Source organism: Mustela lutreola, chromosome 9, assembly GCF_030435805.1.
Source record: "Mustela lutreola isolate mMusLut2 chromosome 9, mMusLut2.pri, whole genome shotgun sequence".
Lineage (NCBI taxonomy): Eukaryota > Metazoa > Chordata > Mammalia > Carnivora > Mustelidae > Mustela > Mustela lutreola.
Window position 1 is genome coordinate 139,330,458 of NC_081298.1, and position 25,467 is coordinate 139,355,924.

The 25,467-nt window shown below is 51.9% G+C and overlaps 1 protein-coding gene and 1 long non-coding RNA gene across 6 annotated transcripts in view; one reads left to right on the top strand and one right to left on the bottom strand.

The window, feature by feature from the left end:
* LOC131807390 (uncharacterized) lies at nt 1-12,920 on the bottom strand. 3 transcript variants are annotated; one of them, XR_009344427.1, is made up of 4 exons: nt 12,102-12,920; nt 4,977-5,180; nt 2,016-2,577; nt 1-1,983 (listed from the first exon to the last, which is right to left on the bottom strand). It is a non-coding gene; the product is annotated as an uncharacterized LOC131807390 (long non-coding RNA). The 3 variants fall into 3 exon arrangements; XR_009344429.1 differs by having other exon boundaries at nt 3-1,983; nt 2,016-2,324; XR_009344428.1 differs by having other exon boundaries at nt 4-1,983; nt 2,016-2,212.
* CYS1 (cystin 1) overlaps nt 11,381-25,467 on the top strand; it is a 19,476-nt gene continuing 5,389 nt past the window's right edge. The window contains exons 1-2 of one of the 3 annotated variants that reach the window (XM_059132679.1): nt 11,381-11,943; nt 18,065-18,267. In XM_059132679.1, coding sequence (XP_058988662.1) covers nt 11,599-11,943; nt 18,065-18,148 — 429 coding nt within the window. In that variant the 5' untranslated portion in view covers nt 11,381-11,598 and the 3' untranslated portion in view covers nt 18,149-18,267. Of the gene's footprint in view, nt 11,944-18,064; nt 18,268-25,467 lie in introns of those variants that run through there. The other 2 variants (XM_059132680.1, XM_059132678.1) reach the window with 2 other exon arrangements.

The window sequence follows — 25,467 nt, forward strand, 5'->3', positions numbered from 1 at the left end:
ATTAGGGATGGAGAGCAAGGAGTCTGGCAAGGAATGAGAGACCGTGGAGGTGGTCAGAAGCTGCCAGATTCCGGCTATGTCATCAGAAGGCCAAACCAAGGGAACTACTGATGTTTGATGTGCTGTGAGAGAGAGGAGTTCAAGATGACCCCAGGGTTTTTGCCTGAGTAACTGGAACAGTAAAGAATTTAGGAAGATGTTACAGTGTTAAGAAGAGGTCAACCGCTATTTCCTCTGTTTCCCTACAGCTTCTTGGCCCTTTGCCTGGGTGACACCCATGGCCTGGGTGACACGCCTGTGTCACAGGGGGACGGGCAAAGAAATAAGGCACTCTGGCAAAGTGAGTTTAGGAGGTCCCAAGATATGAAAGGCAGTAACTCCTTTTATTCTCATGAGAAAAAACATACGATTTTTAAACATTTTATTTTGAAATCATCTTTGGAAGAGTTGCCAAGATAGTACAGTGTGTTTCCCTCGAGCCCCAGCTTCCCTGGGGGCTGACACGTGCTATCACCATAGAAGGATTACAGAGCCGGGGCACTGGCTGAGGTACGTCCCATACCATTCACGTTCCTGCAAACTTGATTCCAATTTTCTGGGGTTTCCCTACTGTCATTTTTGGGTGCAGAACCCCTCCTGTGTTGTGTTGTCATGTCTCCTGACTCTCCAACCTGAGACCGTTTGTCCGACTCCTTGCTAACTGCCTGCACATCTCTTCTTTCCTGCTGGGCCCCAGGTGTGGGCAACAGTCTTGGGGGGCCATGTGGACCCCCCCACCGGCCACAGGCCCAGGCAGCCAGCACCACAAGAGGAGCAGCCACAGCCGAACTCTCTCCCTGGCCTGGCCCACCACCCTGATCCCGTGCTCGCTCCTCTCCTCGGGGCCACTAATCCCTGGACACCAGGGTCACTTCCGACCCTCACCGCTGGGGGGCGCCTGGCTGGCTCCGTTGGTGGAGCTTGCGACTCTCGATCTTGGAGTTGTGAGTTCGGGCCCCTCGTGGGGTGAAGAGATTATTTAATAAAATCTTAAATAAAACAAAGAAACAGAAGCCGGGTCTGGGAGGCAGCAACACCCCCCCCCCTTGCGATGCCTGTTCCCCCAACAAAACACGGAAGACAGGATCCAAGTACTGACTTGGCAATTTGCTCCGGAGGCTGAAGAACGCTGCGGCCAGTAAGGAGAGCTTCCCTTCCCCCCCTTGCCCCACCTCGCCCCTTTGGCCACCCCCACCCCGCCCCGAGTTGGGCAGCCTGCAGCCAGAGACGCGGGAGTGACTCACTGAGCGCTGGGTGTTAGAGATAAGACCCGGCTGCGTGGCTGGCACTGTTCAAGCCGGGAAGAGTCTGAAGGCCCAGTTACCATGGCAACCAAAGTTTGCTTTAAGAGTGTCTGGTGCTCACATCTCATCCAGACAGGAGAGACTTAGAGATGCATGTTGTCCAAGTGGCGTAGGTTCCGCCTCCCCGCGTTCGCGCATTCAGATAACCCTCTTCTCAGGCGGCCACTTAGAGGTGGGGACATGAGCGCCAGGTTTGCAAACTGAAGATGGACAGAGATCTTTCCAGGGTGTGGAAGATGCCGTCTCAGTCTGGGAGAGAGGATCCTCAAGGGACAGTAGCACACACTGTGCCAATGCCACCAAAACCATCTGTGCTACTGTCTGCTGGTCTGCTGGCTGGGGTGGCTCACTGGTGATGGAGGGCACAGCCAGGGACCGGGACAGGTGGCCCTAGTGCCAGGACAGGTGTCAGGGGAGCCTGGGCTCAGCAGTGAGACCACCTGAGGCTCTGGCACTGATGGGCTGTGTGACTGTGGGCAAGTGTCTTGGGCTCTCTGAGCTTCAGTGCCTTGTCTGTCAAATAGGGGTCCTCAGGATCTACCCCATAATGCTGCTACAGGTCAAACCATCGGAATGTCACAGAGGGCCAGGGCCCCAGAGCCCTCAACACATGGTCGCTCTGAAATCCTCACCGCAGGACCTTGGGTGAGTCCCCCCTCCTCGCCGCAGGACCTTGGGTGAGTCCCCCCTTCTTCAGGACTCTGTTGGGGGCGTTTGCTACCCAGGCTCCTTCCAAGGCCGACTCCACACCCCTGGGTGTGCTGTGTCGCGTCCTCACCGTGGCTGCCCAGAACACAGCATCGGCAGGGGACCGTGCGGGTCACGCTCCAAGTGACAGAATGACATTCACGCTGGGAGCAGGAGATGGCCTGGGGTGGCGAGAAGCCTTTCTTTACTCAAGGATTTCATGTCGTTCCAAGTGCAGGGTTCTATCTAAAAATCAGGATGCTGGTTTCCCCACTAGAGCAGTTAGTTAAGAGCCTGCGAGGACATTTGGAAGAAGACAGCAGCTCTCATTTCTCTGCCCCCAACCCCAAGCCTCCACACGTCCGGTGCCTTGACCTCTTCTTTTGCAAACTCACCTTCTGCTCCTCTTTTAAAACCCAGCCTGGTGCTGGCCCCGTGATGCTTTCTTGACTGTTCCCAGAGACACTGACTCATGTTAACCCTCCTTCCTCCGTATTTTGCACCTGTTGTTTTCCCTTTCTCCCTTTATTTTAATTATTGAGCACACCTATTTATTATTAAATAAAAAATTAATTTATTTAATTATTTAACATAGCTATTCATTATTAAATAACAATTATTTAATTATTTAACACAGAAAATCATTTCTCCCTTTATTTTAGTTATTAAACTTCTCCACTGTTCCCCAAATTCCCCGAGGGTAGGGATTATGGTTCATTTGTTTGTTCCCTAGGTTTATCATTATGTGCTTTACAAACGTTTGTAGAGTTAATCAAGTTGAATATCTGTGGGGTGTATACTTGTTCAAACAGATTGAGTTTCTTTTCTGATGATTTCATTTTGGTCTAAGTTTGCATTTAGTTTAAGGAATCAATAAATAACTGGATATAGTTTCTTAAATGGCTTCAAATAACTTTTAATACATCCCTAGTGTTGACGCGTACAAAACTGGAAATCAGAAAGATTTTTTTCCCTTTGTCTGTGTGTGAATCAGAGAGAATGAGGGCACAGAAATGTTTTCAACATTTTATCTGTAAGGAAAAAAAACTGGTAGAAGTAGAAACAGAAGGATGACTGGCAGGTCTAGTTTCTGGCTCCTACAAAAGAAGGACTTTAAAAATTAAGAAGGCAGGTTTGCCTATGAGAACATTTTACTTTGAATTTCACAGCTCAGCAAGCTCACCCGAGGCCCCGGTGAGAATGCTAAGTTAGACGTGAAAGCAGAAATAAGTTACTAAAAGTCGCAGGTGGTTAATATTAACTTGCTTTCTTTCATGAATAAGCTGGATCATCCGGATTGACCGGGTGAAACACGGAGGCCTTTCAACTAACCTGGGAATTGGCACCCTTTTCTGGGAAGGACCAGGGGGTAAATATTTTAGGCTTTGCAGGACAAAGGGCTTCTGGGGCAACTACTCAACCCTTCAGAGTGACGGAAGGCCAGCGGGAGAGCGCTCATGAACAAACTCGGGCCTGGCTGTGTCCAAGGAAACTTCTACAAGAACAGGTGGGGGCTGGATTTGGCTGAGTGGCTGTAGGATGCCGACCCCTGAGCTAAACAGCTCATCTTCAGGTCTACCTGTCCCTGTTCTTAAATACAGCAAGCACATATAAAAGGAAGCCCTGCTGACCAAGTTCTAAGGTTATTATGGGGGGGGGGGGGTAGGGGGAGTTGCAATTTGAACACAGAATCAAATGAATGGAAAAATTAAACCTTTCAAGTCTGAACGGTGGTTTCTGATCCAGAAGGATGGCTGGCCTCTGGCCTGGGGCAAAGCCCACCTCCTGCTCTAACTGACCCCTCCCTTACCCATACCCCGCCCCCCACTGTCTTTGAGGTCTGAGGTTTGTGGTGCCCAGAAGGGAGCCTGCTGGCTGTGTTGATCTATTACACAGAGTACAGATGTACGCAGACCAAACCCCACACTGGCCCCAGATGGAAGGGTTAACTTTTATTTATTTTTTATGTTTTAATTTTATTTCTCCACTTGTCAGAGAGAGAGAGAGAGGGAGAGAGCAAGCATGGGGGCAGGGCAGAGGGAGAAGCAGGCTTCCCGCTGAGCAAGGAGCCCCATGCGAGACTCCATCCTAGGACCCTGAGATCACTACCTGAGCCAAAGGCAGATGCTTAACTGACTGAGCCACCCAAGCGTCCCTGGAAGTACTAATTTTTAATCAATGTAGGAAAATAAATTTGCTTTTTTTGAATACTCAGAGATTTTATGTGACTTACTGTATTAGCCAGGGTTCTCCGGAGAAACAGAAGCGATAGGGTCTGGAGAGTGGGGGACATATAAGAAGAGGCTTACTACAGGAACTTACTATAGGCTTATTACAGGGTTACTACAGGACCGGGCTCATGGGGCTGTGGAGGCTGAGCAGTCCCACAGTCTCCATCTGCAAGCTGGGAGCCCCGGGAAGCTGGTGGCAGAATTCAGTCTGAGCCCGAAGGCCTAAGATTGAGGAGAACGAATGCCCAAGGACCCGAGAACGTGGGTGTCCCAGCTCCAGCCCAAGGGTGAGAATTCACTCTTCCTCCTTCCTGACCAAATCCGGTCCTCAGCCTCCTCTGGGAGGACATCTCCTGACTTGGTCCGCTGATTCAAATGCTAATGTCTTCTGGAAACACTCTCCCAGACACTCCCAGAAATAATATGCTACCAGCTCGCTGGCCTCCCTTCGCTCAGTGAAGTCGACACATTAAATTAACCATAACAGGGGCGCCTGGGTGGCTCAGTGGGTTAAGCCACTGCCTTCGGCTCAGGTCATGATCTCAGGGTTCTGGGATCGAGTCCCACATCGGGCTCTCTGCTCGGCAGGGAGCCTGCTTCCCTCTCTCTCTCTCTCTCTGCCTGCCTCTCTGCCTACTTGTGATCTCTCTCTGTCAAATAAATAAAATCTTAAAAAAAAAAAATTAACCATAACAACTATTAGAGTAACTCTTACCAAAAGAAAATTACAGTCAAAGATCAAAAAATCCTGGACACCTGGGTGCCTCAGTTGGTGAAACAGCTCCCTTCGGCCTGGGTCATGATCCCAGGGTCCTGGGATCAAGTCCTGCTTTGGGCTCCTCGCTCAGCAGGGAGCCTGCTTCTCTTGGCCTCTGCCTGCCACTCTGCCTCCTTGTGCTCTCTCTCTGACAAATAAGATCTTTAAAAAAAAAAAAAAAGGTTAAAAAGAAACCCTGGTCTCTGAGAATATATTTAGGACAAACCCTATTCTTAAACTTATATTTAACAACCCCAATGAGATAGAATAGGGTGGTCTTTGGAAACTGTCTACTTGACTCCACTACTCCCCTGAGCCCCCCACATGGTTCACGGAATTACATGTGGTTTCTTCACCATGCAGGGCAGTGGGGCTCTTTTACACCACAACAACCCGGGCGTAGGGCTGGCTTACAGCAGCAAATACTTACGGCTGCATGCCCATCACAAGTTGGCCAGGGGGTCTGTTCAGTGACCCAGGACCCTGGGTGACAGATACCACCAGGAACGTTGCCAGTCACTGTGGTGGAAAGAGAATTCGAGATCTCCCAGCAGGCTTGATGGTTGTAGTCCGAAAGGGACACACTCAATTTTGCTCAGGAATCACTGGCCAGAGTATGTCCCAGGACCACCCAATCCCAAAGTGGAAAGTGCATACCTACCATTTTCCCAGGAGGAAATGTTTGCCATCAAACACAACATTCTTGATGTACCATATCCCTCCAGGCTCACTTCCCATCAGCGGCAGGAGTCATTTGTAAGACCGTGATTAGGAACTTGTGCTTTGATCCTGTGTGTGCATGTGTGTGTGCAGGGATTTGGAGAAATTCGCTGGCCAGAGAGGGTAAAAAGGTTAGTCACTCGGCTAACTTAGACTTCAAGGTTAATAGTGTCAGAGGAATTGGTGGGACCCTAGTGAGTATCAGAAAGCAATACTTCCTGTCCCCTTCAAGGGTCCTTCTAGCTGGACTAAGATTCAAATGGAAACGAGATACATTAGCAAGAGAAAATCAGATTTAAGAGCGTACATACAAAAAAAAAAAAAAAAAAGGCATACATACAGGGAATCCACACAGACATAGACATGGAAATTCCAAAGACAGCCCAAATCAGGTATTTCCGCCATTCTGAACCAAGGGGAAGGGGCTGGGGGTCTTGGACTTCAAAGGGAAGGGATGTAATTCACAGGAAGATGAAAAAGAGCACATGTTTGGTCAACAAAGGCTTGCCCTGCCCTATAGACGGGTCACTCTGATAAAACTGAACTGTGGCAGTAACCCTTACTCTGGAAAGATCTCTGATTTAGATTCTCCAATGTAATTAAGGGAGGGGCAAAAGCTTCTCTTGAGACTGTAGGGTCTGGATTGCGTTTTGTGCTAAAGAATCTGCATGTTCCAGGGGCTTGTCCTGGGGCAGCCTGTCCTCACACCATGCTAGCTCATTCTGCACTTTCCTGGGGGGGAGGAGGGGAGGCGGAGGTGGGGAGGGCTCAGCCCTGATGCAGAGGGGACAGCTGAGTGGACAGAGCTCGGCTGAATGGCAGCCCCTGCTTGCTCCGTGGTCAGGCACTTTGGATCAGAAAATAATCTGTACAGTCCTCACCCCACCTGCACAGCAGCCCTGGCTAGCAGGGTAGTAGCTCCTTTTCCGGAGCTCGTTTGCCTGTTCTGCTAGGTCTCTCAACAGTTGGTACAGCGAACATAAGGAAAAGACCACAAGGACCAGGCGGGCTTGGGTTCGAGTCCCGCCTTTGTTGCTTCAAGGCTTCGAGACCTTGGGTGAGTCCTCGGCTCCTCTGAACTTCAGCTTTGCCGTCTGTGACATGGACAGAGGTAACATCTAGCCTAGGAGGTTGCTGAGGGGCTTGTTTAAGGAGCCCAGGTCTGTAGAGGGACCTGGAAGTGCTTCCTAACCTCCCTGGTGGTGGTTGATTTCATCCCACAGGGCAGGTGGTCCCTCCGGCCAGGACGATGTGCACAAACAGTTCACAGGCATCCGTCCCTACGAGCAGGCTGAGTCTTGGGTGCCACTTAACAAGTTACAACACTATGAATGACAGGGCCAGCAAACATAATGTTTAACCTGGACTTTAACTGGAGACATCTCTGTTCCTTTAGGTGATCGGTTCACTGGGGGATTCTCAGGTCTCCCAGGAGGAGGAGGGATGTAAGCATCTCCCCAGCTCTCCGGGCCCATGCGCTGGTTCTGTGCAGAAGTGACCAGAACAGGGCGGTTTCCACACAGCAGGGTTGTCATTCACAGTGGGGCTATTTGAGCTTAAAGTTGGACATTTCATGTTGGACGCACGCTGTTTAGCCTGCGGTAGTGCTAAGGTTCACTTCCATAATCCAAACGTATTAAGGCCAAGTTCGCACCAGCTTCACTGCCTCCTCCCCTCACTGCTGCCCTCTCCCCCTCTCCCCTTCCCCTCCTGCTGCAAGACTTCCTTGGAATGAAAAAGAGCTCTCACCCAGCCTAGAGCCTATGTATGCTTTGAGCGGCTTCCAAATCTCCAACTCCAAACTGTGTTTGTGGAAAGGGGAGTCAGCCCCCGGCTGTCTGCGCAGCGGACCTGCGAGGAGAAGGGCGGCCGGCAAGGACAGATGCCACCGTACTGGACGGTCATGATGCTTCTGCTGTCCCCAGCCCCCGGGGAGGGGACGGTCCCGCCACCTGGGCCAGCACTGTAGCCCGTGGGCCAGGTGTGGGCACCTGAACATAAAGTAGCCTAACTCCAGAGTGGGCGGCGTCCTGCCCACTAGTAAACACCCCACCCCAACCAGAGCTCCCCACTCCCAGTAAAATGGCATCAGGAAAAGACTCCACAGCCCCAGAGCTCCGCACCGGCAGCCCAGTCCTTTCTCCTGACACGTGACCTGGGTGGCGGGGAGGCTGATGCATTGTCCATATGCAGACCTTCCATCCTGCTTCTCGCTCCGACCTTCGTCCGTACCTGCTGCCGAGTCCCCAAGCCTCCCGGGCAGAAGACTGCCTCTTGCTTCCCCTTCAGCCCCTGACATCATACCACAGGCTGTAATTCCTCTTCCTGGTTCACCTGGAAACCTTCCACGATCAGCTTTGCATGTTCCAGAAATGTGCCGAAATCTCTCATCTGTAATATTCTCTCCCCTTTACCACTCCTTCCTTGTCTCTTTTTTCTTTTTTAATATCTTGATTTCAGTAGAGGGGGAGGGTCTCAAGTAACAAGAGAAGTAAATTGTGCCAAACCTGCCATTTTGGACGAGAAGCCCAGAGAGCTCCCTTCAGCAACGTGAGCTGATCACCTAATGGAAAGCCTGCATCATTAGCCTTGCTTTCTGAGTGAATACTGCAGGAGAGTTTTAAATCCATTAATTATCCTTAATGAGTAGTGTCTACTCTTTCTTATCTCTCTCTCCACCTCTCTCGGTGGGGCTGTCATGAAGCCACATGCAAAAGCATGGGATGCTTTGCGGGGAGACCATAGCAGTTACAGATTACTGCTGTCCGACTGTATCAGCAATCATTGAGAGCACCGTGGCTCTCTCTCAAGTTCCTGATTAAACATTAAAAATAGAAAGAGGACTTGCCTGTTTCAAGTGCTCTCATTTTTCCTCTGAATATAAATGTGATTTTTCTGTATATTCATAATAAGTAGGACCTACACAGTCTGTCCCTCCTACCTGACCGCTAGTGGTGTGTTAGGAATGGTGGGCGATCAGAGAGGTCCGGAGCAGGGAGAGTAGATCTGGAGAGTCCCTGAAGTAGGGCCCTGCAGTGGGGCTTTAAGAGGGAGGTGGTCCTTGGGCTCTGGTAAGAAGAGGACTTGCCTCAGCTCCAGATGCCAGGCTAGTCCTATAGCCAAGGAAAACATCGCTCGGGACCCATCTCCTGCTGAAAGTATCAACATCGACAGTTCTCTCCCCAAGTTTCATTTGCTCACTGCAAGGAAATTATTTTCCAGAAGTGCAGCAGACAGGTCTCAGGCTGGGTCTCATCTTCCATCTCCCTCACCAGCCACCACCACGGTCACTGCATAAGGAAGTCCTTTAGCTGGAGAGGTGTGGCTGCCAAGATGTCCCCATTTTCCATGTCCCGATATTTGTGGGATTTCGCTAACCCCGTGGGACAGAGAGATTCTTGTTTATTTCTTGAGATGATCTTAGGACACATTAGTCATGTGGGAAAACTTTAGGTTGTCTGTTCATTATGGGAAACTTGTAATAAAATCAATCTGGGTTTTTAGCCTGTTCAGTGGAAGCCAGGTCTCCAAATGCAGCTGACTTTAAATGGGTTCTCGAGTGGAAAGCCTGTAGGCTTTGGCATTACTGTCACTGAAGCCAAGCGAGCTAGACAAGTCTGGGGAAACCAGATTGGGATCTAGAGTGGTCAGAAACATTAACTGCCCTGAGAGTGAACACAGGGAACTCCGCATATATTTAAACTGAGTCACATGACTAGACTCTACTTGGGCAGAAGAAAAACATATTTTCCTTTAAATGATTAAACTTAGTTGAACTTAGTTCAAGAAAAATGTCTTTTCCTTCTGAATGTTTTCCTCCCGAGGCTTAAAGAGTTTTAAGATAAAATTTGTTTTGCTAAAGAGAAAACGTATATTAATAGCTTTCAAATCAGACACATCTGTAGATGACTTCAAATGATGTGTCTGGCCCATCTCCTACATCTGGATGGTTAAGACTGCAGGTCAAAAAGAGAGAAAGAGAGGAAAAAGGAAGTTGGAAAGACTTCCTTGGGGGCACCTGGGTGGCTCAGTGGCTTAAGGCCTCTGCCTTCTGCTTGGGTAGTGATCCCTGGGTCCTGGGATCCAGCTCCGCATCGGGCTCTCTGCTCAGTGGGGAGCCTTCTTCTCCCTCTCTCTCTCTGCCTGCCTCTCTGCCTACTTGTGATCTTTGTCAAATAAATAAAATCTTGCAAAAAAAAAAAAAAAAAAAAAGAGGCTTCCTTGTCAGTCGATGGAAATGGACTTGAATCCCATGTTTATTCCATTTTCGCCGCATAAAGTTTTTAATCTCGACTCCTGGAGCCATAAAACAGTAACATTTCAAGTCCACGGTTGGAAGAGGTTGGCCAGTATTTCTCCTGACCTCTTCCTGAAACTTATTCAGGATTCTGGTTAATGCCCAGCCCAGACGGGTGAGTGAGACTCATGGTGTTGGCATTTCCTTAGTTTGGAAAAGTTGGGTTTTTAAGTCAGTGGGAAAAAAGAGAGGAAGAAATCAAGTCTAAGCACAATACAAGCAAGACCGACAATAACATCCCTCGGGTTGAGGGAGACAGCTTTGGGGAGCCGCCTGTCCTTATCTGGGAGTCGGTTCACTTACAGTAATAAACGTTTTTCTTTTACTATCCATGACCCAAAGCTAGAATAATGATTTATACCTATTGGTATTTCGTTTGCTTTTTTTCGGGGGGGGGGGTTGCTTTTTCTGTTCTTTTTATAATTTTTCTTTCTTAACAGCGATTACTTTTTATGATGGGGTTTTGGGTGAGGCGCAGCGTTGGGCCGCGGGGTCTCAGCCGGGGCGGGCAGGGGTGGAGGACGCAAGGAGGGCCCGGGGCTTTCCCCTGCGGCGCTCGCCCAAGGGCTGGACCCGCAGACCTCGCGGAGGGGTGCCCCTTCCCTCCCCCTGTCGCGTTTTAGGTCTGCCCTGGCGCGGGAGGGAGAGGGTCTGCAGTCTGCGGCCGGCCCGGGGGCCACTGAGACGTGAAGCCCCGCGCGCAAAATTCCTCGAACCTCGGGTGTTGGTACCCATCCGAGGAGTGCGAGGCTCGCAGAGGCGACGTCGCCCACCGCCCACCCAGCCCGGTGGGGGCAAGGCTGTGACATCGCCTCCCTGCTCTCGCCCCGTCCTCGCGCAGTGCGAGGTCGCACCAAGGCCTGTCGGCGCCCGGGGGTTTCAGTTCCAGGCGGCGGGGACCTGGCTGACCCGAGGGGTCGCGGAGCCAGAGCCGGGCAGGGGGGCCCGCAAGGGGGTCCCCACCCCAAGCGGGGAGAAGGAGACTGGTCAGACGACTGAGGAGGGGACGCCCCGCCCCAGTGCCCCCGACCCTCCACCCCAGTGCCCCGCACCCGCATCTCGCTCCCCGCGCCACCTTCCACAGGCTGGGGCCGCGCCCTCGCCTCCCCGCCACCCCTAGCTCTGGCCCTGGCCCCCTGCTCTGGAGCCCTCGCCCGGGTCGGCACCCCAAACGCCGGTCGCGCCCCTTCCTGCGTCCCTGCCCCCGGGTCGCGCTCCACCCCATCTCCGCCCCTCACCCTTCAGGCCAGGATCCGCATTTCATTAGCGCGCCGACCCCCCTCCACCGCCGGCCGGTGCCCCCGCCGCCCCTCCCTCTAGCGCCCTCGCCACCCCCACCCCCGCCCAGGCCCGGATCCGCAGCCCAACCCCCGGCTCGCGGGGTCTTGCATCCCTAGCCCGGGATCGCGTCCCCCACACCTCACCGCCCCCCTTCCACCCCGGCCGGGTCGGCACCCCCGCCCCCGGCCGCGCCCCCTCCCGCGTCCCCGCCCCGCCGCGCTCCCGCCCCGGGGCCGCGCTCGGGAGGCGAGACCGGCCTGCCCGGCGGGCGGCGGGGGCGCCATGGGCAGCGGCAGCAGCCGGAGCGGCCGGGCCCTGCGGCGGCTCCGCAGCCCCGACAGCCGGCCGGCGGGGTCCGGCGGGGCAGCCTCGGAGGGCGGGACGCGGCCTCTGGTCTCGGCGGCGGCGGCGGCGGCGGCGGCGGCCGCCTGGGATGAGGCCGGGAAGGCGGAGGCGGCTGAGGGGGCGGCGGAGCCCGACCCCGGCCCCGCGGCGCCCCCCGACGGCGGGGACGAGACCCTGCGCCTGCTGGACCAGCTGCTGGCCGAGTCGGCGGCCTGGGGCCCGGGGGAGCTGGCCCCGCGGGGCCCGGCGCGGCCCCCACCCGCAGCCGGCGCCGGGAGCCCGGTGAGTGTGGGAGCCCGCGGAGCCGTTGGGGCCGCGCCCTGTCCCCCAGCACCCTCCAGCCCCCAGCCGCGCGCTTCCTCCCACCCGCCTCCGCGCACCCCTCCCCCGCCCCTCGGCCTGCGCGGCGCCCGTCCCCCTCTGCCCTGAGTGTCACCCACCGTCTCTGTGTCTCCGAATGCCTCCGAGATGTCCCGCTGATCACGGGGCCTGTCCTTCCCCAGCACCCCCTCTGATGTTCTCCCCGTCTGCCCCTTCTGGGTGCTGCGCTCACTGTCTGGGGTGACAGTGCTGGGAGCAGCCTGGAAGAGAGGGGGTGGGGGAGACACACATCCCTTGGCAGAAATGCGTCTCCCAGGCTGTCTTCTGGCCAGAGCTCGCCTTCTAGAACTGTGTCTACCCTCAAAGCACAGCATCCCAGAGCCCTTCCGGCGGAGATGGGAGCTGGCCAGGGGTGCTGGCTTTTCTCTTAAGAGGAGGCTGCGAAATAGTGGGGACCGGTAGCCAAACAGTGGTTCACAAATGTGTCAGACACGTCAAGAGTCTTGCCTTGCTAGTCGAGCAATTCACATGCTACTGGCTATTTTTAAGATGCTGTGGAATCTGTTTTTAGCTTCCCGGTCCTCTGTTCCAGAACACTTGTAATAACAGTCCTGTTGTTCTAGAAAAACAATAAAAACGAGCGCTCTGGTTTGGCAACGGTCTTCTCTCCAGCAGAGCAGAATGAACAAGATCTTTACTCTCAGCTCCCGGGCATGAGGTGGACGCCAAAGGCAGCGCCCCCTTTTCTGGAGCCCGACAGGCTTAACTGCCAGGTCCCAGGGAAGTGTCTTCTGGGGGGAGCCAACAAGCAGCAGAATCCTGAAAAGGCCTCCCTGAGGGGTGGGGAGGAGAAGTGGCTCAAATCAGACTGTGCAGAGTGTCTCAGCAACCCCCCCCCACCCCATCCTCCTGCCTGTCCCCTGTCCCCTGCTACCCTCCCAAAGTGAGCCACAGTGAGTAGGACTGAATTCGTTCACAAGATTCCTTCAGGACTACGTCACCGTTCAGTTATATAACACTAGAAATGGATAAACAGTTCAGAAACTTGGGGGAAATTCTCAGAGAGCATGGGAGCAATCAGCTAGTGTCCAAGTTTCAAGCGCCTTGGAAACTCTCAAAGTGAAAACGAGAGGAAAAGGAAAAGAATGAATTTTCCCCTGATCCGCTGAGTCTCAGTGACTCTCAGGGAGCAGGGCTGCCTTACTCACTGTCCCAGTCATTTCTACGAGCCCAGCACCCCGCTAGGTGCTAAAGCCAACACAGATGGCACATGGTCCTTGCCCAAAAGCAATTCACAGTCTAGCTTGGGGAGAGAGAAAAAAAGCAGAACACAGTGTGCTGAGACAGACTTGCACAGAGCCCACAGGAGGAGGGACTGATCCCCTGGAGAAGTCAGGGTGGCACACCAGAAGGACAGCCCTTGACCCGAATCTGGAAGGATCTGTGGCCTTAGCCAGGCAGACAGCAGGGAAGAGTATTTGTGCAGAAGGAACCCTGCATGCGTGGGTAAAGGCAATGGGGTGTGGCCCAGGCTGTGGATGGGGATGGCCTGGGTGGAAGATGCCGATGGGTCCCTAACCATGCTATCAGGTCGTTTGAGAGTTTCCCCATGTTAAGGAATTTGGACTTCATCCTAAAAGCTATGGCTATCTCTGAAGGGCTGGGGGGTGCAGCGTTTTGTGTTTTAGGAAGAGGACACGAACAGCTGTGGGACGATGGGCTGGGCCAAGTAAGCCCAGGACCAAGATAGCCAACTGGGGGCTGCTTTGGTGGTCTGGGTGAGCAGGTCCTGAATGAAGCAGGACAGTTAGAGGGCCGCGGGGAGGTGGAGGTACCTGGGAGGGAGAATCGGCCAGCCGGGGTGGTTCTTCTGGAGGTGGATTGTATGTACCTTCTGTGCCATAATTATTTCTTGAGTCAATCCTAGAATCTTATATTATTAGATCTGTAGGAAAGCTCCTCGAGTCCAATTATTTTCAGATGTGGGGAGACAAAGTGAAAAGGTCCAGGCTCCTAATTTCTTGACTGTAAAGTTCACAGTTAGAAGGTCAATTTCCTTTCCGCTCAGTTGTGAGTTTTATGCTTTTTGCTGTATAGATGACCTCCTTGGACTGATTCTCTTGGCACTTGCACATCTTATAAGATTCCGAGTCGATAAGACATCATTGAGCTAGGAAGAAATTGGTATTTAGATGTATCAATATTGACCATCTCAAAACCCCAAGGGCCAATTTCAACCTGTACATAGAAGTCGCGCCTTCTCCGAAATGTTTGAGATGCTGTTCCCAAGGACAGAGCAAATGTTTCATTGAGTAAGTAAATGACACAATTTAAATTTCTTGAGGAGGGAAGGACGAAAACCTTCCTTAGGTGCTAAACTGTCTAGCATTTTGAAAGAGAGAGGTATTCTTCATAAGACAGTATCAGACTCAAGTGAAATTATCCCTTTAAGCACCCATGTTTAAAAATTTTAACCACTGTTGATTAGACTCTCTTGGAGACTGATTATGCATAACTCTGAACCATCATCCTGAATATTACGGATTATACTCAACTTTGTTCAAAAATAGTCGTAGCTCATATTTTAACATGCACTGGGGTCTCGGACATGCATTAACTCTTTTCATCTTTAACATTATTCTTGTCCATTTTTACAGATGGGAAAGAAAACAGGCACAGAGAGGTTAAGCAACTTAACCAAAGCTGCACAGTTATGGCGGAGTGGAGATCAGACTCTGGGCAGTCAGGCTCCTGTACCTTGTACTCTTATGGCCCTAACAGTTATGATGCTTGTCACATTGTAACCCATTGTCTGTCCTGAGCAACCCCCACCCTAGTGGACCCTCTCTGAGCTGGCCTGGGGGAGGGGCTGGAGTCACATACCCACGCCTGCTGGTTCCGTATTTAAAAGAAGAGCAGGACCCTTTGAGGTCAGGCCAGAGAGAGGTTCTTCCCTGACCCGGAGAATCATCTCTTTGCCCAATGGGCTTTGTGGCAAATATTCAAGTTAATCTAGTGCTCATGTTTGTCTCATTTCTTAATTCTTGGTTGTTTTCCTGATACCGTGAAGGTTGCTGGGTAAGAATGAAGTATTGCCATCGTCTGAAACTGGCATTTTTAAAGTTAAGTTTTAAGAAGTATTTATGTTTATTTATTTATTTATTTGAGAGAGAGAGAGAGAGAGAGAGAGATTGGGGATGGAAAGGAGTAGAGAGAGAGAATCCTAAGCAGGCTCCACACCCAGAGCCTGATGCGGGGCTCAATCTCATGACCCTGAGATCCTGACCTGCCATCAGCAGTCAGATACTTAACCAACTGAGCCACCCGGTGCCCCTTTTAAGAAGTATTTAAATCAATCATTTATACCGCTATGTATGATATATATATATTCCTATCTACATGGGTATCTACAAGTAATGTGGTCCCAGCGGCATTGTGTTGATATCAGTGAAACTATAATATTCCCTTTTGAATTTTTATACTAAAACTTCTCTTAAACGGCTTTTATATGGCTGCATAGTATTCTTAATGATTTTAATAAATGCAAAATATCCATCAAGTCCATATACAATAGCAAAACCGTCTCCTATTGCTGTCCTGGGTTCATTTCCACCTTTGTGCCTGTGAAATGTTAGGTGTGCAAGACAGAATGCCTTTTCTAAAGCCAGTGGGACTTTAAAATCAAGAGCATTTTAGGGGGATATTAAAATGGAAAACTATTTAGGATGGAAAAATTATTTAAGGAGAGCTGACGGTTTAGGTTTGGGTTGTATTAAGTCATTTAATCCAGTTCTAGTTTTCTAACAGTGCAGTGGTATCTCTGGTCCTCAGAGCTCTGGTAACTGGAGGAGGTACCGTGCACGGTTGATCCGTGCGCTCAGCTCGGGCCATGTGCCGTTTGAGGTGCTGGGTGTACGTAGTGACCCAAACAGGCAGAACTTCTGCTACCATTCTGATCACAGTAAGTCCACCAGGGAACAAAATAAAGTACAAAGAACAATAAAAGCAGGGGCACCTGGGTGGCTCAGTCCGTTAAGCGTCTGACTCTTGATTTCAGCTCAGGTCATGACCTCAGGGTCGTGAGACTGAGACCCAGGTCGGACTCTGCGCTCAGTGTGGGGTCTGCTTGGGATTCTGTCTGTCCCACTCCCTCTGCCCCTCCCCCCTGTGCCTCTCTCTCAAATTAAAAAAAAAAAAAAAAAAAAAAGAACAATACAGCAGCAGGGGCTGGGGAGAACAAGAGTGAGTGCAGGTTGTTCTTTTTTTAATAGGTGGGCAGGCATGGTGTCACTGAAGGGGCAGTACTGGGGAAAGCCGTGGAGGAGGCGAGGACTGCCCCGCTTCTGTGGGAACTTCTGTCCCAGGCTGAGGGGTCAGCCAGTCAGAGGTCCTGGGGGGCCTGGAGGGTCTGCCCAGAGAGCAGCGGGTTGGGCGGTGTGGCTGGAGTGGAGAGGGCAAGGTCAGGGTAGTGGGAGACAGGCTGGTGCCCAGGATGGGTGCCCAGTGTCTAGGCAGAGCATCATGGTCCTTTGGCCACTGTTAGGCCGTTGGCCCGTGGACACAGAGGTCTTTGTAAGTGCTTGGGGCTCAGGGGAGAGGTTGTGGCTGGACCTAGGAGTGTGGGAGCCGGCAGAGCAGAGGCATGTGGAGGGTCGACCAGAACACCAGTAACAACGATGCCAGCTAACACCCTCGTGTGTGCCAGGCAAGCATGGCTGCCAGAGTGTATGTGTGTGAGTTTGTGTGAGAGGAGCCGAGGACCTGGCCCTGCTGTGTTTAGACGCGGAAAAGATAAGGACACATGCTAAAGGGGACAACCAGTAACGGGGGGAAAATCCAAGAGGACGCCATGTCTGGAAACCAAGGGAAGGAAGTGTTTCAAGAAGGGAGAGGGGAGCAGCTCTTGTAAACGCTGCTCGATGGGATGAACAGGGTGAGGCCAGGGAGCTGGCCACTGACCTCAGCCACCTGGAGATCCCTAGAGCCCTCGGGAAGAGCGTGGGGGAAGCGGGGCGGGCTGGGGTTCATGGAGAATGAGGGGCAAGGGACCAGAGTGTAGTCAATGCTTTCGGGAAGGTTCTTTTTCCAGTGCAGTGGCAGTAGATGGTCAAGGATGGCTCTTTTAGGAAGCCCAATGAACCATAAAACCTCAGTCCCAGACGGGCTGGATATACAAAGTCTTTGAGATTAAATGCACTAGTAAAATTCAAGGGCATTCTTAGAGAGGAAATTCTGATACAACCCAATAAACACAAATTCTGCCCCTTTACTACCACATTATGTCCTTCAGACTTAGTTCCCCCTCCTGCCTCATAAATCTGGGCTGATCAAGATCTAGGGAAGTTTGTTTTTGGGGAAGTTTTTTGTTTTGTTTTTTTTTTTTGGATTTTATTTGTTTTTATTTTTTAAAGATGTATTTTATTTATGTTTGAGAGAGGAAAAAAAGAGAGACAGAGAGAGCATGCGAGTGAGTGGGGAGAGGCGGAGGAAGAGAATCTCCAGCAGGCTCCCTCCTGCGTGCAGAGCCTGAAGTGGCCAGATCCCAGGACCCTGAGATCACGACCCGAGTGAAATCAAGAGTCCAACGCTTAACCAACTGAGCCACCCAGGTGCCCCTATAGATCTTGGTTTGGTTTTTTTTTTTTTTTTTTTTGAAGATTTTATTTATTTGACAGAGACAGCAAGAGAGGGAACACAAGCAGGGGGAGTGGGAGAAGGAGAAGCAGGCTCCCTGCTGAGCGGGAGCCCTATGCGGGGCTTGATCCCAGGACCCTGAGATCATGACCTGAGCCGAAGGCAGGTGTTTAACTGACTGAGCTACCCAGACACCCCTAAAGTTCTTATTTTTAAATAATCCCTATATCCAACTCGGGACTTGAACTCACAACCCCAGCATCAAGAATCACACGCTCTATTGACTGAGCCAGCCAGGTGCCCCTCATTTTCTGGAAACTTTATTGTTGCTGCAAAGGTAGCACTTTTTTTTTTTTTTTTAACAAGAAGGTCTAGGCCAATCATGCGTTCTAGTTAGGCGGAATGAATCCGTCTTCAGCATTTTTGTGAAGGTTCCGTTTTGCTCTAGCAGAGGAGGACCTGGATAAGGCTTGTGTTCCCACCAGCCCAGGACTTCGGCGTAGCCCAGGTTCACAGCTACCGTGGGAGGTGAAGGGGAAGACAGCAATCAAATGATTACGTGGCTGGAAAGCAGATCACCAGAGAGACTTGAACGTGATGGATGATGTGATGGACTTTTGGCAAAGAAAATAAAGCCACTGTTTTGAAGAGTTACTGTCCGTCTGCATTCAGATGTGATTTATACTAAAGCACACAAATTTGAGCGGGGGGAGTAGGCAGTTTTTGAGCAATCTAGGAAACATGGAGGAGTCAAACGTAGTGCTGACACAGAAAGCTCCTAGCTGTGTTCTGGAGGGCCATATAAATGCACCTTTGTTGTTCATCAGGGAAGCCCCGCAGCACAGGTGTGTCAGAAGTATTGAAGTCTGAGCTGGTTCTGAAGGATCGGTTGAGTTTACCAGCAGCAGGAAGGGGATGAAGCCTTCCAGAGGGGGCAGCATGTGGAAAACCCAAAGGGATGAAACAGTGTGCAGCCCCTTCTAGCCGGACAGCGAGGGGATGATGGGTGGAGTGCAAAAGGCACGCGGGTCGCCTCGAGTCCGGATTTCGCAGCCCTCTAGGCTAAGGGGTGGAAATTCATCCTGTAGACAGTGGGGAGCTCATAGAAGTTGTCTGTGTTTATTATACTTAAATGTTGATTTTAAAATCAGAAGAGGTAATAGACACGCACAGGCGAGAAGATGTGAAAGATGTCCCGAAAAGCAAGTGTCCCTCCCACCGTCGCCACCTTTTCCCCAGGTCCCCTCCCGGAGACATCGCCTTATTTCTCGTGCCTCGTGCCTGCTCTCCGGGCCAGCCTCCCTTTCTGAAGGTCAGAGGTGGCAGCGGGGAGCGAATGAGCGGGGACAGTGCAGGAGTGGGACGCTTGGGTAGGCGGGCACTGCACTGAACCAGGGCAGAGAAGGTGGGAGAAGACCGGGTGGCAGGTGCGACAAGCAAAGGAAGGCGAGTTTCTAGAAAGACGCCGGGGCTTCTTGCTTGTGTAGTTGAGCCGATGATCACGCTCAGTGCCTTACACGGCGGGTCGGGGTGGGAGGCGGACCAGTTCCAGGGGCCGTCTGAGACTCATGTCCACTGCAGAGAGTGGTTCGTGAACATCAGTCTGCAGACAGCGGGGCTGGGGTGTGGTGGGGGGAAGCACTTGGACTGGGGGAGAAGGAGATTAAGCCTGGAGAAGATCAAACGCTGAAGGCAGAGTCCTCCCCTCAGGGGACCTGTAAACACAGTGAGGCTGTGAACTGCGAGATGCACAGTGCCTGCAGATGTGGGTCGGCGGGTGACCTCAGAGGGCTCCCTCCCTCCTTGGCTGCAGGATGGTGGCTGCTGTGCACGGGGTGAGAGCCCAGCCCCACAGCGCCTGGCCTGACCTGAGCCTCAGCAGTGGCTACTGAGTGCAGGTGGAGAGGCGAAGGGCAGGGAGGGTGGGGGTCGCGGTCACATGCCTGACACCCAGCGGTGCTGGTGAAGACTTTCTGGACCCAGGAGCTCTCGCTCCCTCAGGGGCTGGGACAAGGGGTGCCTGGTGAGGGGCCAGCAAGAGTCTGGGGAGACCCAAGGTTCTTACCTCCTTCAGGGCCAGGAGCCCGATACCAGCAAGGAAGGAGACCACTGGCCTCTTCCTCCCAACATCCAGTGTCCAGGAACCTGGTGGTCTCTTTCCAGTTGGAGAATCAAGCACTAGCCCCGAAGGGAGTCAAGGCCATGAGGTCCCCATCTCATTTGAATCGGGGGTCTTTGGGGCTCAGCAGGGAGAGCTGCCCCAGGGCCGGGCAGGCCCCCTGGGAGCCACGCCAGGTCATCTCCCTCCCCATGCAAGGGCCCGCGCCCCCAGATCGGGGCCGCCCCCAGGGTGGGCAACGGTCCACCTGCAGCCCATCCGTGAGTCCAGCTGAGTCCCCAGTGCCCCAGTGTCTATAATGGTGTGAAAATGAATGTGGTTGTGCTTTATAAGGTGAGAAAACACTATACATGCAACTGATTGTCCTTTTCCTCCAATCCCGTTTCGCTTCTCCAGGCCTTCATTCTCTTTGGAAACACTTTCGTGAAGGCTTGGGCTTGTGAAGGGAGGTGGGGCTCCCCGACCGACCGATGGTCTCAGAGTCAGAGCCTCCTTCGGGAAAAGTCTGGTTGTCATTTGATTCACGCAGAACCTCCTTGGAGTGGGGCGTGTCGGGACAGGCGCGCCCCCTGGCGGCGGGAGGGCTGGACCCCCCCCCGCCCCCCCCCCCCCAGCAACCCAAGGCACAACAGGGGACCTGGTGGAGGTGGGGAGGCCAGGCGCCAGGGCTGCCCTCACGCTGTTCTCTCCACACTATGTGTTCAAGTGTCCATCATGAGACAAGGAGCCAGAAAACCCTCAACCAACCGGACCAACCTGGGCTTCCAAGAAGGATAATTCTTCGATAATGAAGAAGGGGACATCTTCCCGGGCTGTGGAATATTATTACCCGGCCATAAAAGGGAGAAAACTACTGGGATGCCTGGTGGGATCAGTGGGTGGAGCACGCGACTCTTGATCCTGGGGTCATGAGTTCGAGCCCCACACTGGGCACAGTGAAATGTCTCTACACACAATGTGGATGGATCTCAGAATCCTACACTGAGGGACAGAAGCCAGGAAAAGGGCGCATGCTTTGTGATTCCACACTGGTCGTGGCTTCCAGATGGAGCCACAAATCCACAGGGACAGTGGTTGCCGGGAGGCAGGAGCATGGCCAAGGGAAGCAGGGAGGACCACAGAGGTGCTGGCGGCCGGGGTGCTTTACCGTGGAAGGCTACCAGACTGGATTCCTCACTCATCTGTGGCAATTCTGCACATCACTGGCACGCGCGCGCACGCGCGTGTTTGTGTGAACATGAAGAGTTAAAAGAGTTAAAACTTCTTCTCTAAATAGAAGAAACAGAGCAGAGACATTTTGGTAAGTAAAAGATACAGTACATTTCCTAAAAATTAACCACTGATAATTTGCTTTTTCCAAAGCGCCTAGTGTAGGAGTGTGAGGAGACTAAGAGACCCTCTGATTCACTCCCTCCCCAGCGCTGGTGTGTTCCTCCAAGCCTGCACAGGATCGCGAGTGATGACACACATACCCCCCGCCCACCCACACACACTCACGCGCTACCTGAGTTCAGCCCAGTTCCCACGGCCACCGGCCTCAGCCCAGGCGCCATGGCCCCCCGGGGCTCCCAGTGTCTGTCTGGCCCAGAGGTGGCCAGCTGCCAGCTGGCTGGTGGCTGAAACATGTGTCCACGCTAGGCTTGGAGCCGCCAGCAGGGGCTGCTGTGTCTTTGCTTTTCATCCAACCTCCCTTTGCTGCCTCAGTGAGCTGGCTAACATAGTCCACATCTGACAAAGTCAAGCGAAAGGCTGAAATGCATTGATAAGGAAAGGACCGCACACTCAGACCTCGCGCATAGGAAGAAACTTCAGTAAAGATGGAGCAAATGGAACAAGCCTGAGCCATCAGGGAGATTATGAAAGCAAGAGCACCACGTCCCTTCCGAACCCCGCTGCAGGGTGTGCAGTCCCCGCTGGTGACGGTGTGCCCAGTCCTAGCTGCCCCGTGAGGCCAGCAGTGTGTCGCCGTTGGTGGCAGGGAAAGCAGCGAGGCAGTGGAGACAGGCTGATCCTGCAAAGGTCTGACTCTCCCGCTGGGAGAAACTGTATTTGTGACAACGTTCACAGAGTCTGGTGATGAGGGGGCTGGCCAAAGCAGGTGACGATGGAAGCGGCTTCCGGCTGAAACTGACGAGAGGCGCAAGGGTGCAGATAGCATGACGTTGAAAACGCTGGGGATGGCTGGCAAACTACTGCTTCTCTTCTCTGGAGCTCCTGGGAATGCAGGCAGGCCCAGTGACCGAAAGCCGTCGGGAGGCAGGTTGGTGGCCATGTAAGCAAAGACTTTCACGGGCACCCGAGAGAGTTGAAAGCAGGGTCCCAAAGAGATCTCTGTCTAGCCCTGTTCACAAGAGTGGTATTCGCAGCAGCCAAAATGTACAAGTGACCCGACAGCCGGATGGAGAAGCAGAATGTAGTACACACACGCAGCAGGATATTAACCAGCCTTAAAAGGGAAGGACATCCTGATACCTGCTCCAACGTGGATGAACCCCAAAGACGCGTCAGCTGAGATCAGCCAGATGCGAGAGCACAAATGCTCTAGGTCTGCACTTAGACAAGGTGGTCAGACTCATAGAGCCAGTAGGAGGGGGCTTGGGGTGGGGATGCACAGGACGGGGAGCTGTTTAGTGGGGACAAAGTCTCTGTTTTGCAAGATGGAAAGAGCTCTCGAGATTGGTTGCACAACAATATGAATGTACTTAATCCTGGAATATACATAAAGTCTTTGTGGTGCCTGGGTGGCTCAGTGGGTTAAAGCCTCTGCCTTCAGCTCAGGTCATGATCCCAGGGTCCTGGAATGGAGCTCCGCATCAGACTTTCTGCTCAGCAGGGAGCCTGCTTCTGCCTCTCTCTCTGCCCTCCTCTCTGGCTACCTGCGATCTCTGTCTGTCAAATAAATGAATAAAATTTAAAAAAATTACTGGAATATACACTTCAGAATGGTTAAGATGGTGAATTTTAGGCTATGTGCATTTTATCATGGAATTTTGTTTTTAATTAAAAAGAACATTCATGGGCACCTGGGTGGCTCACTTGATTAAGCGCCCAAATCTTGATCTCTGCTTGGGTGTCAGTCTCAGACTCATGAGTTCAAGCCCTGCATTGGGCTCCATGCCCAGTGTGGAGCCTACTTAAAACAAAACAGAACAACAAAAAAAAGAACATTCAGATAGTCTGAGCTGCTCTGAGATGGGATGGGTGGCTTCAAGAGGCAGCGGGGGTAAGTGTGTGTGTGTGTGTGTGTGTGTGTGTGTGTGTGTTACTTCCTGTCTTCTTTCTTCACTCCATCCCTACTCTCTGTCCCTCTTCCGACTGTGAATTCCTTGCTGACTTAGAAGTCATCTCCTCTTCATCTTTATATTCCCCAAAGGCAAGAATGAGTGTTCAAAGAAATGTGCCATGATAGTAAGTTCCCCATGGCAAGGTCGCCAGCCACCAGCGGTCACGGTCAGCTCTTGGCGGTACTGCTGGGACTGGGCTGTGCACCATTGCTCTGGGGCCAGCCTCCACTTGGCGTGTTGGGTAGGCAAGAACAACCTTTACCAGAAGCACATTGAGGCTGGCTGGCCCTCCCCTGCCCATCCCCACGGGGCTGGCATCGACAGGACACACCCAGTGTGTGTTTTCTTCCACTTCCCATCACTAACATTCCCCAAGAAACACATCAGAGCTTTTCTCAGGGAAGAGTGTATTGTATAGGAACCTCTGGTTATGCCTCAAAGACCAAGACCAAGTCCCCTGGACCAACCTCATCACGCACTCTGGTCATCTGCCTGTGGGACTTCATCAGAGGTTACCCTAGACTGGATATTGGTTCACATACTTCAAGTGGTGTTTCTTGGTCATCTGTAGGATTGCTGTTACTCTAAGGATGAGCCGGATGGATAATCTCTCATCTCACAGCAGTCCTGAGGAGCCAAGATACCATTATGCAAATGGGTAAACTGAGGCTCAGAGAGCCTCACAATCCATCCAAAGGCATATCATTATTAAATGACACAACTGGGATTTGTTTTTTTGTTTTGTTGTTTTTAAGATTTTATTGATTTGTCAGAGAGAGAGAGAGAGAGAGCACAGGCAGACAGAATGGCAGGCAGAGGCAGAGGGAGAAGCAGGCTCCCTGCCGAGCAAGGAGCCTGATGTGGGACTCGATCCCAGGACGCTGGGATCATGACCCGAGCCGAAGGCAGCTGCTTAACCAACTGAGCCACCCAGGCACCCACAACTGGGATTTGAACCCTTTTCTCTATTATGCCATTTTTACTCTACTATGCCAACTGCTATACAGAATTTAAACTCAAGATTATAACAACCCAGCAACTTGACATTCGGCTTAATTCAGAAAATACCCCGTGTTTGTCCTGTGCTCAGCTTGGAGAGCTGTAAGCTTGGGAGAAGTGGTACTCTTGCTGGGGAGGACTAACTAATCTAATGGGTTAATAACTAGAGGACAGCATGGTCTATCGCATCTGTCCGATGACAATAGAAACAGTAACAGCCAGTGTTTACTGAGAACTTACTAAGTGCCAGGCACTTTGGGATGACTTTAAAGTATCTCCCAGTAAACTTGCTTTGCACACGAGGAAACCACTGCTTAGAAAGGTCAAGACATCCACGCCGAACCACAGTGCTGGTAGGCCAGGCTTTGGGCTATCTCTCTTTCGAAACTCGTGCTTCTGACTACTGTAGTGCCCACCTTCCCCAGTCGCACATTTTATAGCAACATCCACCTCCCAGCACCCAGCACTGTGCTCTTACACATCCAGCCAACTGTTTGGTGTGTTTAAGACTTACTTTTCTGGTGACATTTCTGGCACCTCAAGTGCAGAGCGCATGTCTGTGTGGCCGCTGATGGAGCTCTGGGCGTGCTGGGGTGCTGGGTGAAGGGCTGGTGAGTGATTGACTCATGTGATTACATCTCTGAGTTGGAGGATGGAGAAGGGCTTTAAAACAGAAATCGGAGGGGATATAAGCAGCTTCCATTGGGGGAAAAGTTCAGTTCTCTCTATTGGCTGTGTAGGATCATGGAATGACGGAAAGCAATTATTCCACTAAGAAAAGGAAAAAAAAAACCAAAGCCTTTAAAACTCCCCATTGTCTGCAGAATAAGGAAGGTCCCTCTACCAGGCCTAAATGCATAGATTTAATTTCAAGTGGTCCCAGGCTAGAAATGCCACCGAGATACCTGGAAAAAAGTCATCTTCCTCTTAGGCCCCGAGGAATACTCACAAAGACGTTTCCAAGGACAATGAGCAGCACACAACAGGAAATAACCAACTATGGAAAGAACCCAGTAAAAACCAGAAGAAAAAATAGTTAACAAAAACAGATGAGTGAAGAGGTACTTGGGTGGCTCAATTGGTTAAGTGTCCAACTTTCAATTTCAGCTCAGGTCATGATCTCAGGGTCCTGGGATTGAGCCCTGGGTTAGACTTCATGATCAGTGGGGAATCTGCTTGAGGGTCTCCTTCTCCCTCTGCTCCTGCCCCTCGCCCCTCCAAAATAGATCAGTGAACACTTCAGTTATTTGGATTACCAGGAACAGGTAATAGTTGATTTATGTTTATTATGTTTAAAGAAAATACCTGCAAAGCACAAGGGCCTAGAGAAAGTGACATGATGTATTTGAAAAAGAACCAAACCGAACTTGTAGAAAGGAAAACTAGAATAAATAAAGTCAAAGATCCCAATGGTGTGGGTTAGCAGGAGACCAGACAAAGATGTAGATA